Source organism: Solanum verrucosum, unplaced genomic scaffold, assembly GCF_900185275.1.
Source record: "Solanum verrucosum unplaced genomic scaffold, falcon-dt-bn FXZP01000261.1, whole genome shotgun sequence".
Classification (NCBI taxonomy): domain Eukaryota; kingdom Viridiplantae; phylum Streptophyta; class Magnoliopsida; order Solanales; family Solanaceae; genus Solanum; species Solanum verrucosum.
The window spans coordinates 2,211,260-2,226,190 of record NW_026019969.1 but is presented as its reverse complement, the minus strand read 5'-3'; the positions used below and the strand labels follow the sequence as shown (position 1 = coordinate 2,226,190).

At 31.7% G+C, this 14,931-nt stretch overlaps 1 protein-coding gene across 2 annotated transcripts; it reads right to left on the bottom strand.

Annotated features, from left to right (window-relative positions):
* Window positions 1-1,329: 1,329 nt before the first annotated feature.
* Window positions 1,330-7,646, bottom strand: LOC125816136 (transcriptional activator TAF-1-like). Of its 2 annotated transcripts, none has more exons than XM_049495727.1 (13): window positions 7,540-7,646; window positions 5,157-5,322; window positions 4,903-4,947; window positions 4,730-4,822; window positions 4,529-4,609; window positions 3,730-3,786; window positions 3,432-3,592; window positions 3,151-3,199; window positions 3,000-3,048; window positions 2,268-2,488; window positions 2,048-2,125; window positions 1,794-1,919; window positions 1,330-1,684 (listed from the first exon to the last, which is right to left on the bottom strand). In XM_049495727.1, the coding sequence occupies exons 2-13, from the start codon at window positions 5,280-5,282 to the stop codon at window positions 1,451-1,453; spliced, it is 1,320 nt and encodes a 439-aa protein (XP_049351684.1). In that variant the 5' UTR covers window positions 5,283-5,322; window positions 7,540-7,646; the 3' UTR covers window positions 1,330-1,450. The 2 variants fall into 2 exon arrangements, with proteins under 2 accessions (XP_049351684.1, XP_049351683.1); XM_049495726.1 differs by lacking the exon at window positions 7,540-7,646 and adding an exon at window positions 6,842-7,026.
* Window positions 7,647-14,931: the final 7,285 nt, after the last annotated feature.

Genomic DNA, 14,931 nt, shown 5'->3' with positions numbered 1-14,931 from the left:
ATATATATATATATCAACTTGTCCAATTTAACAAACGCAGGTCAAATGGTCGTTTATCCATTTAAATCATAGTTTTTCTTATTTAGTAAGTTGATAAGCTTTGAACGATTTACCACTAGCTAATTCTTTCTCTTAAAAAGAAAAAACTAATCGTTGGGAATAAAAAAGACTTAGCCAATTAATATATATATACATTTTTTGGCTAGTTTGTACGTATAAAGTTCTCCCATATATTATTATTCAAATTCACATTTTCATCCTAAGAAAATTCATTTTTTTTGTTATTATATCTTTTTTGTGTTCATTCAAAATAAAATGGATGATAGTAAAGTGGATTCTTGTAAGTGAATTGAATATAAATTCAGCTAAGAGAATTCGAATGAACCCTTAACTCCGACCCTAATTACAAAAGACCATATAAGCAAATATCAACTAATTCGGATTAAAGTTTCAATGGCTAATATTACACTCACATTAGATCCTTGTGATTGTTCAACAGTTTTTTGGTCAATCATATATATGTGGCTTGACATGAATCATCTATACGTGGGGACAGATTGACGTCTCAGTCAATATTTGATTGGTTAATTAATTAATCACATAGAAAGAATATAATCTATCATTGTCATATATAATAAGGTCAAAATCATAGTAATAAAATTAAGAAGTTGGAAAAGGTATGGAAGCCAATATTTTTAAATAATTGGTGCATGCATGGGAGTGTTTTATAGTTTACCATGTGCTTCTCTAACTTTGGCCCATAAAATATACATACACACTCCTCATCTAGTCTTAGCTAAAATAAGAAATAATTGTTTAGATCTGTCATGTTCACAGAGTACATAGACTTGTCATACATGTTCTCTAAATTATTTTAATATCGTAATTTGTAATCATAGTACAACACATTTATTCTCTGAACAAAGTCCTTCATCCTCTTTGCAAATGCACCTCCCTATTCCAAATTACTGTACTTTACATTATGAAGATAAAAAGAAGGGGGTAATTGGAATTAACATTATAGTATTATATACTAAGCAAGATAAAAGAGTGTTACAATCTTCTAGTTATTGATGGTTAGAGAAGAAGAATAGTTTGTCCAACTAAGGAACCAGTAACATCATAAACATACTACATTTATTTATCAAATATGAAGCTCACTTTCATCGTCCAAACCAAAACATTTCGGTTCCATAGTCAAGTGTCGAACATTAAACTTTACATACGCTATTATAGCCACATTCAACTCAGAAATGAGAAAAAGAGCACACATCGGTTCTACTGACCTGTAAACTACAATTAGGTAGAAATCTTGTAACTTCCGTAATCCTATTCAGCTGTTCCTCTCCCGTAGTTAGCAGTAATTTTGGACTTAAAATTACGCCAAAATTACACAATCAGATTAAATTTTAACATCTCAAATTAAAGTAAGGGTTGTACCCTTCCTTCATCACCCAGCTGCTACTGCATCACTTCTGGGGCTGGTATCAAGTAGTTGATGAAGCTTTGCTCCAGAGCTGTTGTTCTCATAAACTTCACCCTCCTCGTTTGTTGTATCCGAGGAACCTGAGTTGTTCACTCTTGCTAGCAGGTTTACTGTGCCTACAGGTTGCAGTCTCTTATCATCAATCTTACCTAAACTCACTTCTTCTGTCTGTCCTAGCTCTTCATTTTTCACTCTCTCCTGTGCAACCCAAACAAGGATTAACATTCCAAACACAACCTATAGGGTAATGATTCAACAATTGGTAAAAGAAACTGCCAAGAGAATCTGAAATGGGACAAGCTTATACCATTAAAGCAGCATTGTCTAGCTTCAGTTTCTCCGAGTTCTCCATTAATTTGTTAATCTCGGATCTGAGTGTCAAGTTCTCTCCTGTTAAAGCCTGAACTCGTATTAACAATTCTTCAGCTTCAGCCTGAAGGGAGAGAGAAATAAGGAACAGTTTAGAGATTAGAATGGTAGTTAGCCATACTTAAAACATCGGCTACATAAATGTATCAATAACCATTGCTTCTATATGCCGTATGCACACTACCCTCTTACCTGTTTTCTCAATCTCGATCGCCTTGCAGATTCCCGATTAGACTGTTTCCTTTTCTCCCGCTTCAGCTCACGCTCATTCTGAACATAGTTACATATGGTAGGAATTAGATTCAGACGGGAAAAACATTCTTAGAAAATTCAGGAAGAATCATACAGACATGTGGAGGTCGCTGTGAAAAAATAAATAAATAAAATTTCACCTGGTACTTGTGCTATATACCTGTAACCAGGTTTCATTAGGCAGTGCAGGGCTGAGTGGTGAACCATTAGTTGGGCTAGATTTCATATGTGCACTGGCAGGATTTCTCATTTCCAAAGTTGTCATGCAAGGAGAAAGTACTGTTCCCGTCATTTTCGCTGCAATAACAATTGCCTTCTCACCATCATCATTTACTTCCCCAGAAGGTTGACATCTTCGTGAGTGACTCTTATCATCACCAGCTGTTTAAAATCGAAGAACTGACAGATCAGAAAATGAAATCAAGCAAATTACTTTGTATATAAATCCAGAAAAGATAACAGTTATAAAAAAAAGGTTTAATATCTATAGCGCAATGTGGAAAATAATGTTGATGAATACACAATAAGTCCCCCAACATAACAAATACACGCTAAAACCAGAAGTAGGTGAAAATATCAAGAAGAAAAAGGTCCAGAAGTTTGATCAACATCACTTCCCAGACATTTCTTTTAGAGGTTAAACGCTGAATTCATCAAAGCTACAAACCTTTAATCAAGAATGCCCTATGTCATTCTGCAATGTCACGTGACTAGATAAGTACTTTCTTTGCTTGATGCATACGGAAATAGTCAAAAGCCTCCATAAAATACTCAAGTATGAAACAATTGGAAATTGGAAAGAAATTTCAGCCTGATGCAGAGTTCTTTCACTATTTCTTCTCTCTTCTACACTGTCAATTGAATAAAGAACTGAGAAAGATTAAACTCTTACAGTTATCAGGAGTTGTCTCACAGCTCCTTTTCTTACTTCTCTCACTGACCTAGAATACAAGAAGAAGAATATCAGTATCCACTGCTTCCATTCGATGCAAATGAATCTACTAAATTGAGATGCATAGATTTATCATCAGAAAAGAACAAACCCCAGCTCCATTTGTGTCACTTCCATCAGTTGAACCTTCAGTTTCCCCACTGGACACAACACGAAAACAGAAAGTTGGTTTAACTTGTTCAAGAAGAAAAATTACAAAATATTGTCCATAATGCAGACCAGAATTGAAAAATAATCAGATTCTGTGAAAGTCGAGCATTGCACTGAAATAACTGAACAAGACCTTTTAACTTTTTTTTGCAATAGAAAATGATCTTTGATTTCCTTTCGCGTGACACAAATGATCTTTAATACTAATGATAACTAACAGACCTTTGAGAATGTCCATTGTCTGTTCCACCCTCAACATTGTCAGTGCTACCATTTCCAAGTGACATTGCCAGGCCCTCAAATTCCTTCAGTTTAGTCATCAAGCCTCGATCAGAATTTCCCAAGGACTTGGCAGACGCATCTAAACTCAAAGAAGCACCATCCTACACAATGTAGAGTGATTTAGCCTTTATTGAATTCCTGAGTCATACAGTGACTAACAGCAACAGCGTAACGCCATTCTGGAAACAAATAAGTTCATATATACTGAAAGGCTTTAAGAACAAACTGGCATACATACCATGGCTTGGCTGACAACAGGAGATGTCGCAATCACATGACCTGGAGGATGAGATCCCTGAAATTATTTTTAAAAAATAAAACAAAACAAAAATACAATCAGTAAGAGAGCCAATACATTGTCAATAGTGTAACATTATGCAGATATGCAGTCATATGCTGAATACATGCATTGTCAAAAAAGAAGTAATCTTAGGTACAAATGTAACACTTAAAGGAGTCGACCCAAAAAAATCCCATTTTCCCCAAAGACAAAGGAAACAAGTAAAGGTAGTTCAAATGGTTATACAAAAACTTCAATAAATGATGAACACGAAGTCATATTCCCAATGTGTTAATTTTCAGCTGACTAACACAACCAAAACGAGATCCTATTGGCATCATCATCTTAAGGGACATAGAAAATACCTCAACTTCCATTCCAAAAGATTAGTGTGCTTATAATGACGCAGATACTTGACAAGATTATTATTTAATTTCAAGGGTAATTCCTGAATCAGTTAGTTATACAACTGTTAAAACTGTTTAGTTTGTCCTACAAGTTACTTGTCTGCAGTTCATACAAGAAATCAATCCATCCAAGTAGCTAGTCAATGCCCTGAAGTCTAAACAAAATCTGATATCATATCTAAGTGTCAAGTTCAGCAACATTGACACATATCAGCGCTCTAACTATCGTTCCACCAGTGCCCTGATCACAAATTCCAGGTTAAAGAACTTCGCCAAAAATAATAGAAATCAAGGAGCATTTGTGACATTTAATATAAGATAGAAATAGAACTCTGGGAAAGCAAACTCACAATTGGAACTCCAGGATGTGCATAAACCCCACCATGAGCATATATTGCTGCATAAGGGGCACCATAAGGTGGTACCATAGGCTGTGGGAGTAAAGGACCATATTTAGTCATGAAGCACTTGAAGTCCGAGGATAAGTTACCTTGCAAAGCAATTAGTATGGTTCAACAACAAAAACAGAAACATTTCTGCCAGGAAAATACCTGTGGCCCCCACATATAAGGGTGGGGGGTATGACCAGGTGCAACTGCTGAATTGAAATATGCAGGTACAGCTACTCGAGGACCATAATATGCCTGAAACATTAACTAGTTAAACGCTTACGATAATTCATAAAACATTACAACTTTCAATATTAAACTATTTAGTTATTAACCTGCATGGCTGCCCAATCCGGATAGACATGGAGATTGCTCTGGTCCTGTCAATGTGATTAAAAACCGACTAGTCAGAGATGAAATTCTAAAACAGTTCACAACATATAAAAGGAATAGAAGAGTATATATCATGTATATGCACAAATCTAGGCTAAACTGATTCATATGGAGCCAAAGACCGTATCAATCACGGGTCAAGAAAGTCAAATGACTCACAGGCACTAAACCAATAATCATAATCAAATTTGCTTACTGGTGCAGGCGAGGATGGTTTCTCAAGCTTACAGGATTTCCCATCCTCACTGTTTCCCATGTATAAGGAACCAATTAGATGTCGTACTAAATTAGAGGTGCAATCAGAATTTCCTTTTGTAGTCATTGATAAGAGTGTTGTCCCAATTAAGTACAGAAAAGCAACCCTGTCAAAGAGAGAGAAACAGAATGTCACATCATACACAGACCACACAGTAATCCATACTCTATTCAAAAACATACTTTATTCAAAAATATATTAAGGTATAGAGAATGTAGGCTAGAATACTGGGAAAACATATGATTCTCCAAATTTTCTCTAATCCATTGCAAGTTATAACAGTAAAAAGAAAATATAATATATTAGACAGAGCCCAACATAGCAAATATATTCATAGCATCACCATCAGAAACCAGTATAGCAACAGACACTGGCATGAATTTTTTAAGATTGACAGACTTGAGTACTTATGCCGTGAAACACACATCTGGAGACTGGACGGAACTTATTGCCTGCTGGCATACTAGTTACTATATTTTATTGCAGATCAGTCTTCACATGTGATCTTATCCCATTCCATGTGAGGTAACAGAGATGGCTTTCTATGACCACCACAACAACAAAACATACCCAATGGGGTTTGGGAGGCTAGAATGTATGCAGATCTTACCACTGCCTTTTGTGGGGTAGAGAGGTTGTTTCCGAAAGACCCTCGGCCCAAAAGAAGTGTAATCAAAGCAGGGTGGAAAGGGAAATATTGATAGCAGAATAACAAGATAAACAAAGCAAACTAGGTAACATATAATAGTAAAAAGGAAGGATAAGATCATATGCAAATATACTAGGTGAGACTACTAAATAAAGTAAAGATAAGAAAAAGAGACTAGCTCCCTGCCTCTCCCACGAAAAACGAGAAGTAAAAAGTTTAAATAAGCAGCAGTACAAGATATCCTGTGAAATTAGCTGACTTTGTTATCATAGGCCTAAATTGACAAGACTATGAGAAAATTTGTCCTCCGGATTCCGGAACCTAAAATCCAACCAACTATTACCGTGCATGTTATCTTGTGAAATTAGTCTTATTGGAGATTAAACACGTTATTTATAGTTTTCCCACTCGGCCATTTAAATTTCAACTATTTTTACCTCACCAAACACCATTCGCAAATTATGTATGTATTGATGTTGTTGCCCATAATTAATACTTTTAACACCTTACTCATCTGTCAACTGGTGTTCCTGAGTTCATCCGAGCTTGAAATTATATGCAGGATTAATTCGTATACACGTGATAGCGTAAAGTTCATTGACTTCAAAACTAACTACAAATAATTGTTTATACCACCCACTGGCTGAACAAGGAAAGGATAAGCTACAACATGTTAAACCACACTAGTAGATAGTAAAAAAATATTGATAACTTAAGCCTCTTCTTGATGTAGTAGCTTATATAGCCATTACTGTAAATACCTCTGACTTTCTTTTCTCCTATTATAAATCCATTTCATTTTACCAAGTTCAATGTTAGCCAGATCCGTCTGTTCCACTTAATCCCTCTTGATTGGCCACATAACTTGTGGTAATGGAAAGTGAAATCATCATCGGACAAAAGAAAAGGTGAAATCTTTATCATGTTTATATCCAAAGGCCACTCTCTCTCCCCCAACCAAAGATATAATTCTAACCTCTCAATACCCTTAGATGATTTCCTCCATGTAGCATAAGGCCTCATCCCAGAGCCAGGCAAAAGCACAAGGCAAGGATTGAAATAACAGGCAAAAAAGAAGTAAATTTCTTGGTAAATTAACTTGCTTTCAAACTCCAAACAGGATCTACACCCCATAATCTCTGCTCAATACCACAATAGAGCAGGATACTCATTATATTGCTAAGTTCACATACATCCCATAACCCAAGGAGCAAGAAGAAAGGTAAGGGGCACATTAGTAACTTCGCAGTTCCCACCTAGGAAACCGAGTAAAGACGCAAGCATGACAAAAGTTTGAATCTACAAGAAAATTTATGATTTAATGACAGATTTATCCCCGTCAGACCACCCAAATCACACCCAGTAACCATCAAATAAAAAAGTAGGTGAAATACCAAATTACGTTTCGAAATTCAATATTCCCCCATAACTACTCTAAATTCAATAACATTCTCTTAAAACTCTTAATTTCACACAGCTACACTCTGTCACTCTTTTTCCTTCTCCTCCCAGTTTTCCAGTTACAAGTATATCTCAACTCAACTTTTTCTTATGTACCCGAAAATTAACAAGTGTCAAAAGATACGGCACAGAAAATTCAGGAGAATTACAGAGATCAAACTCTATTCAACTAAAAAAAAAAAAAAACTTGTGAGAAAGAGAAATTTGACATACCTTAAAACTGTAGAAGAGAAGGCGAATTTTAGTAGTGAAAAGTTTCAGTGTTTGTGCATTCTTTGTGTATGCTTTCTCTCTCTAAAAGGAACTTGAAAAAAAAAAGGAGAGAAAGGGCGTGTGGCGTGAGCAAAAGATAGTAGAGAGAGAAACAGAAAGGGGGAAGAAAGAGGAGGAGCGCCAAGGCAACATTCCACGTCACTCAACACGTGTCCGTACTTTAAATAAAGCTTATATACATATTTTATATAGGAATAAGAGTCTGAAAAATACCCTTACTTTAATCGGATTTGTTGTTGCGATATTAAACTTTTATGAGACCTATTACCTCTCTAGACTATTTAATACCGTACTTTTTACCCCCTGAACTATTTAATAGTGTATTTTAAAGGTATATATGTGTCCACGTAAACACATTACTATTTATAATTTTACATTATTTTTTTATGTCCACATGGACAAATATATATGTTTAAAATACGGTATTAAATAGTCTAGGGAGGTAATAGGTCCTTATGAAAGTTTAGTATCGCAATAGTAAATTCGACCAAAATTGAGATATTTTTCAGACCCTTATCCTTTTTATATATTTACTATATATGCGGTATACCTGAATCGTCTATATACGGGTTCTGTTATATCATACGTGGCCTCTCAACCCAAATTTGAAAAGGAAGCATGAGTTCAAACTCTTAAGTCGGGTACTAATATTTTTAGTTTATGAATTTTAAATTATAATTATTTATATCTATTGAAGAAATGGTTTAATACAAATATAAGATTTGAATCAGAACAATTCAATTTTATTGAATTCGTAGTTAAAAGGGTGGCTCCGCCCTAGTTAAATTTGTAAATATATTTCATGCCGACATTTGAAATATATAACGTATTTAGTTAATCATAAAAAATTATGATAAAGTAATTTTATTAGTCACTTTCGACTCATATTTTAGAGAGAAAAATAGATATGTGTTTTTAAGTGTTCATTTACGTAGATTAGATCAAATATATTTTCTCATCAATTTATACACATTAATATTAATTAGAACAAGCGTAAGATTTTACGTTCAGTTGAGGTTAGGGGTGCGCATCGGTTCGGTTCGGTTCGGTTCGGTTTTAGGTGTTATTGGTTCGGTTTATCGATTTTCGGTTTGTAAATACTTCAAATCGATAACCAAACCAATAACATATTTCTTATCGATTTTTGGTTAATCGGTTTATGGTACTTAACGGTTCGATTTTCAGTTTAACCAATAAGAAAATACTCATATATATTATATACACGATAAGAAAATTTTCAAATAAACCATATGATTTTTTCAGCATTTGACATGAAAGTAATAATCATAAAAGTAACAATCATTTTTCTTGCAAGTTTAGACACTAAACACATTCAAAGGAAAAAGTGTGAAAGTAACAATCGTTTAACCATTAACAAAAAGTGTGAAAGTAACAATCGTTTAACCATGAACAATAAGACTAGTAAATTTAGTATAGTCTTATTGGGTTATTGGTTTAACCATTAACAAAAATTATAAAATCGGAAACCGAACCAATAACCCAATAAAAAATTTTGCAAAACCGTTAGTCCAATAACCCAATATCAATAAATCAATAGTGTTTCTTTCAGTTCGATTTATTGGTTAAATCGGTTTTTGCACACCCCTAATTGAGGTTAATATATAATTTATAGAATTGACATATTTTTATCTATGTAATATCTTTTTACTTGTTTCTTTCTCTTTTTGCTTTTGGGTTTTTTATTATTATTTATTTGTATACCTCTGTCTGTGAAGAAATATGGTGCTTGAAAACACGTATATAATTAAAGTTCATTTTAAGTTAATATTATACAAAATAAAAATAACTTTAAATATTTTTTCTGCGTTTTGTACAGTGGAGTATTTTATTAAGCTAATAACTTCTATTTCCCTCTTGTATCAAAAAAGGAGCTCCTAAATGCTTTTTGAATAGATTCATTTTTTTTTCAAACACTGAATAAAGGGAACCCTAGTTCGAATAAGACCACTCACTCATTAATGAATTCGTATTATTAACCAACTTGTGATTTATAATATTATATAGTACTTATTTGCCTTTTAATTTATTTAAAATAATTCTTTTAACATATTCATCACTCATATATAACTTGACTAATTTTTCCCTATATTTCTTTTTCGGTACGAGGATCTTTAATATAGCTAAAAAAATGTCCAAAAAACAAATTGGGACCTATAATAATAATAATGATAGTGAGATTAACAAAGACAAAACATGTATTCTCAATTAAGTCCAACTAATTTTTCCCTCTCATTATGTCATGGTTTTTGCTAAGTTTGTATTGGTTCAAATTGGTATCAAATGGATGGTTAAATTTATTCTGAGAATGTAGAAATGGAGTGACTAATATTTAGATACAATAACTCATAAAGATTTCTTGAATTAAATTAAATGTGGACTAAGCAATGAACAAATGTTCAACTCACCCAACTCTTATAGGGCTTGCACAATATAAACTGAATACAAACATTAAACATTGTATTGTATTGTATAGTTAGTTTAAATATAATGTTTATTTTGAATGTAATTTAATTTTTATTATATTGTATCGTTTAAATTCACCATTAGGTAGCAAAGAAAAGACCCATTTTATGTAACAACTAATTTAGTGTGATCCTGTCATTATCTTAATATTTTCTTCTCATTTTGTCTTTATTTATTATTTAATAATGCTATTTCATCTTTTAATTTTATCCCATCTTTTCATAGTACGTAGCTCTACCATGCACTCTATTTTTGAGGTTTTTCCTTCAAATTATGGATGTGTGACATTACATAACGAAGGAGAATGATACAATCTATTCAAATTTTGTGTTCCTTAAAATAATACAATACAATATGATACATTATGAAACAATATGTAACAACCCTCCAAACAGTGTTAAGGGTCGTTTGGTATATGTGAATGTGATCAATAAAATTATCCATGGATTGAGATATATATATAGAATTAGTTTCGTTCATATATATAAGATAATTTATCATATTTTAATAATATGAATGGAAAGACGAATAATCTCAAAAATTAATTAGTACCTAATCAGATGCAGAATTTAAATAAATCCGAATATGTTATCTCGAAATTATTATCCCTCATTCCTTGAACAAAACAATCCCTAATCAGTAGTCACATGTATTGAAACAAAAAGAGATATCAACATGGATTGTGACTCAATAATAAAACTATTTCACTCTTACTGAATATAGAGAAAATATTATTGAAACACCACTTCAAAATAAGTTTTAATATCTGTAATTCAAATTTAATCGGATTTTTAATATTCGAAGAAAAAAAAGTAGCAAAAAAGATATGGCAAAAGAAAGGAAGGATCGGTGGGAGAGAGGTGAGTGAGCTGGCGCATTGTTTATTGTGTATCATTATTAAATAAATAATTTCCAACGTAATGTATTTAGCTAATACGTGTCGAGGTGTCAGTCAATTCACGCGTCGCTGGCTTGGATTGGCCAACTAATACCACCAGTCATGTGGCTGACGTGCTCCTTTTTATCGCCAAATTAATTTAATGCCACATTTATCCAATTTTATAATTATGCAAAATAACATTAACCACATTGGATACCTCATTTCAAGTCCGCTAAGTTAATAAATCTAATTGATACTCCATGTTCCTATTTACTCTTCCAAGACTTGATACATCTGTTAAGAAAATAATAATTGGCATAGTAAAATTATTATTTTATTTCTATTAATTGGTAAAATTACAAAGTTAATTCTCTCTTTTTCAAAAACAATAATTTTTAAAATAAATTAAAATTATATTAAATACAAAATATTGTATTTCTTGATTTATTAAAATAACAAGTAAAAATTAAAATGAACCGGTAAAAAATAAATGAGCGAGTGCTAGATATTTTCCCTTATGTTCACTTTTTAACTATTCCAATTTTAAAAAATGATTTATAAATGTAAAGTCAAAGTTGCCCTTTCTCCTCTCTTTTTTTCCACCCTGTTATTATTGTCAAAATTGAAAGAAGACGACACAAAAGGAAAAAAAAAGGGAAATGATCTTTTGTGGCAATTTACAAGTTATAAATTAAAGAGAAGAATAATTTTATATTATTTTACTGTTGTTATTTTCTATATTTTAAAAGATTTTACAATACTTCTTTATTAGTATAACTGGATATACTTATTTTCTAGTTTCTCTTGTATTTGAGTTTAATGCACTGAGTTAGTATCTTTTAAAAAGAGTCCATTTTCACGAGATATGTCCAACCAAAATGTGTTTTTATTTTTTTAGTTATTCTTTAATTTCAACATTCCACGATATATTTAAAATCGTACAATTAAAAAATATTTTAAAAATATTTGATATATCCTTAATTTAAGATCGTGAAATTCTACTTTTTTATCATATTTATTTTCTTAAACTATGTGTCAAATCAGTGAAAGAGTTACTATAATATAATTTGCAATCTCATGAATTTGATGACATATTGATTTTGGTATTCAGTCTAAGTCCTTTCCATACTATGTGAATAATGAAAGAGAGAAAATTTATAGTAGTATTATATATGGCAAATTGCATAAGTTAGTTGGCTTAATTAGTGAACAATTGTTGAGGCTTAATAATGGAATATATTATGGTTAGTTGAAAACATAAAATGTACGTCTGAATTTTCTATGCGACGGCCAGAAAATGACAAACTACTTTATAACATCTTTTTGCTCCTTTAGAGTAATGGTGTGGTAAGATACTCCAACGCATTGCAGCATAAATGAAATTGTATTTGAACCTTTTGTCAAATTTTCAGTCGTGACAATAATAAAAACAATCCAAATACAACAACAAAATTCGTGACAAGTATTCTTTCGTATCGCACAATCTTTTTATCGTAAATATGAATTTAGTTGAGTTTCCAACATACACAATATTTGATAGTAAATAATTCTTGTAAGAATTAAGAAGTGACGTCCACCTTCTAGGCTCTAGATAGTGTTGTGTGTATGGTATTGTTGGTGATGAAAAAGAATAGTCTTTTATGGAATTCGTTACCACCAAAGTCTAATTCGTCTTGCATGACATGATGATACGTAGATGGAAATTCCTATCACACTATTGAATTCACTAGTTTTTGAAAGATTATTTTTTTTGTAAAATAAAAATAAAAATAAAAATTAGGTCATGTAATTGATGCCGAAGAGAGGAAGTTTTTTTTTTTGTTTCCCACCCGATGTTCGGAGCCCACATTGAAGCTCCGACTAAATCTGAATCGTGCACAACAGGGCCCATTTAGGGATGGCGCTCCAAAAAAATTTTCTTCATACTCAGAACTAGAACCCGAGACCTCAGGTTGAGGGTGAATAAATTTAAAATTTAAAAACTATTCATGAGTATTAGTATTCTGATAACCTTAATAATTATGTGTCGAGCTTAAATTACAATAACAATTGTGAGTTATTTTCTTTCATTTTATTTATATATTATAGCGTGTATTTGAATGAATACGAAACTTATAAAAAGATAACTAAAAATGCCAACTAAAATAGAACAATCGAAACATTAATAGTAAAACTCTTTTTTTCCCCATAAAAGTGAAACATATAATAGTGTGTAGATATAATGTTTTGGCCCACCAGCGCACTTAATAAGAACAAATCCTGACCGTTGATTATGGGATTATGAACATATATAATATAATAAAGTATAGATTTCCTAGTCATCTCAAAAAGGTGACCCACGCGTTAGCCTAGGGCTACTTTCAAAATTCAATCAAAATGTGGGCTCCATTTTGATTTGCGTAACTCCCCACCTTTCTTTTTCTCGACCTATTATTCTTCTTTACCAAACTCAACGTGAATAACGTGAGCTATAAAGTATAATAATTTTAAGGATAAATTATTATGTATTTAATTTTAGGTATTAGATAGTTTTAAATTTATTTATCTCATTTTTTATAATTTAGTGATGAAGTATTTTATTCCACATACATGATGTAATAATTTATTTTAAAATAGTTTATCTCGAATAATTAGTTTTATTTCAAATCAAACAACTTTTTAAGTGTTATGATGAAGTTGTAATTTTATTGTTATTTAATTAAAAAAAAATTATATCCTTGCTACGAAGAAACTACTAAAGAGTAAAGATCTACATCTTTTTTCAAGATATTTATTAAAAATAAGTTAGTAAATATACATTTTACTCTTTAGAAATGAGAAATTTTCTTAAAGATATATCCAAGCTAAAAACACACATATTTTGAAACGAAGAAAGTATTTACCCCATCCCAAGCACATTTCTTTTTTTAGATTTTGAAATTAGATTACACTAAATTATTCAATGATTGGAGTTAAAATTGGGAAAATTGTATGAAATAACAAATTATTAATTCAAATTAAATGTTATAGCCATAATTTCTGTTATTTGTAATTCGCAGCAAACATTCCATATTTTTTGCCATTCATAGACCCATTCGGTATATATATGTGTTGTATAAAAATTAATTGCATGACCCATTTGTATACCGAAATATACAAATAGACCCATTCGATATACATATGTGTTGTATAAAAATTAATTGTAGGACCCATTTGTATACCGTAATATACAAATAGACCCATTCGGTATACATATGTGTTGTATATATGTAGTAATTTTATTTATATACAATTACTGTGTTTTAGTTTGTATACCAAAATATACAAATACCATAACTTTATGTTTACTATAAAGCGCAATTATACAAATTATAGTTATATCATACAAATATAATTTTTAAATTTGCTAATTCTAAAATTTACTCATTAAAATTTATAAATATAAAAAATTATACGAAAAATATTATAAATTACAAGTTTTGTTATACTGTAAAATTGATGAAAATTCATATAATTTAATTTTTAGAAAAATTAATATAGATGACGAATATCTGAATATCTAACAAATACTTATATCACGTTGAGGATTGATGGATCAGACGGTATAGCAAATTGCCAAGGTGGACTGCGAAGCATATTAACACGTACTTGCAAAATGGGCCCAAAATTTCAAACTTTTAATTTATTTTGGTCCACCGAAATGACGTGTACCACCCACAACCTGTAGTGACATAAGTGGACCCCACCTCTTTTGCCCTTTCGCATAGGCCAACTCACCATCACCACCTTCTAGATACAACTTGTAGCCTGGCCCACGTGTCACCTCTATAATTCCACGTGTTTATGTAAACGTGTTTCTACACTATTGGCTAATCTGTACGACTTTTAGGCTCGTTTGATAAGAGAGATATGAAACAAGTTATCTCGACATTAATTTATTTTATTTTGATTGTAAAAAACCATGAGATAACTTTATCGTATGATTAATT

Bases quoted from the DNA above. Each gene is read 5' to 3' on its own strand.
- LOC125816136 (XM_049495726.1), bottom strand. From the start codon at position 6,999: ATGGGGTGTAGATCCTGTTTGGAGTTTGAAAGCAAGTTAATTTACCAA. The intron at 3,787-4,528 runs GTGAGTTTGCTT...AAATAATTTCAG, and splicing joins CACATCCTGGAGTTCCAATT to GGATCTCATCCTCCAGGTCA. The intron at 3,593-3,729 runs GTATGTATGCCA...TACATTGTGTAG, and splicing joins CTGTTGTCAGCCAAGCCATG to GATGGTGCTTCTTTGAGTTT.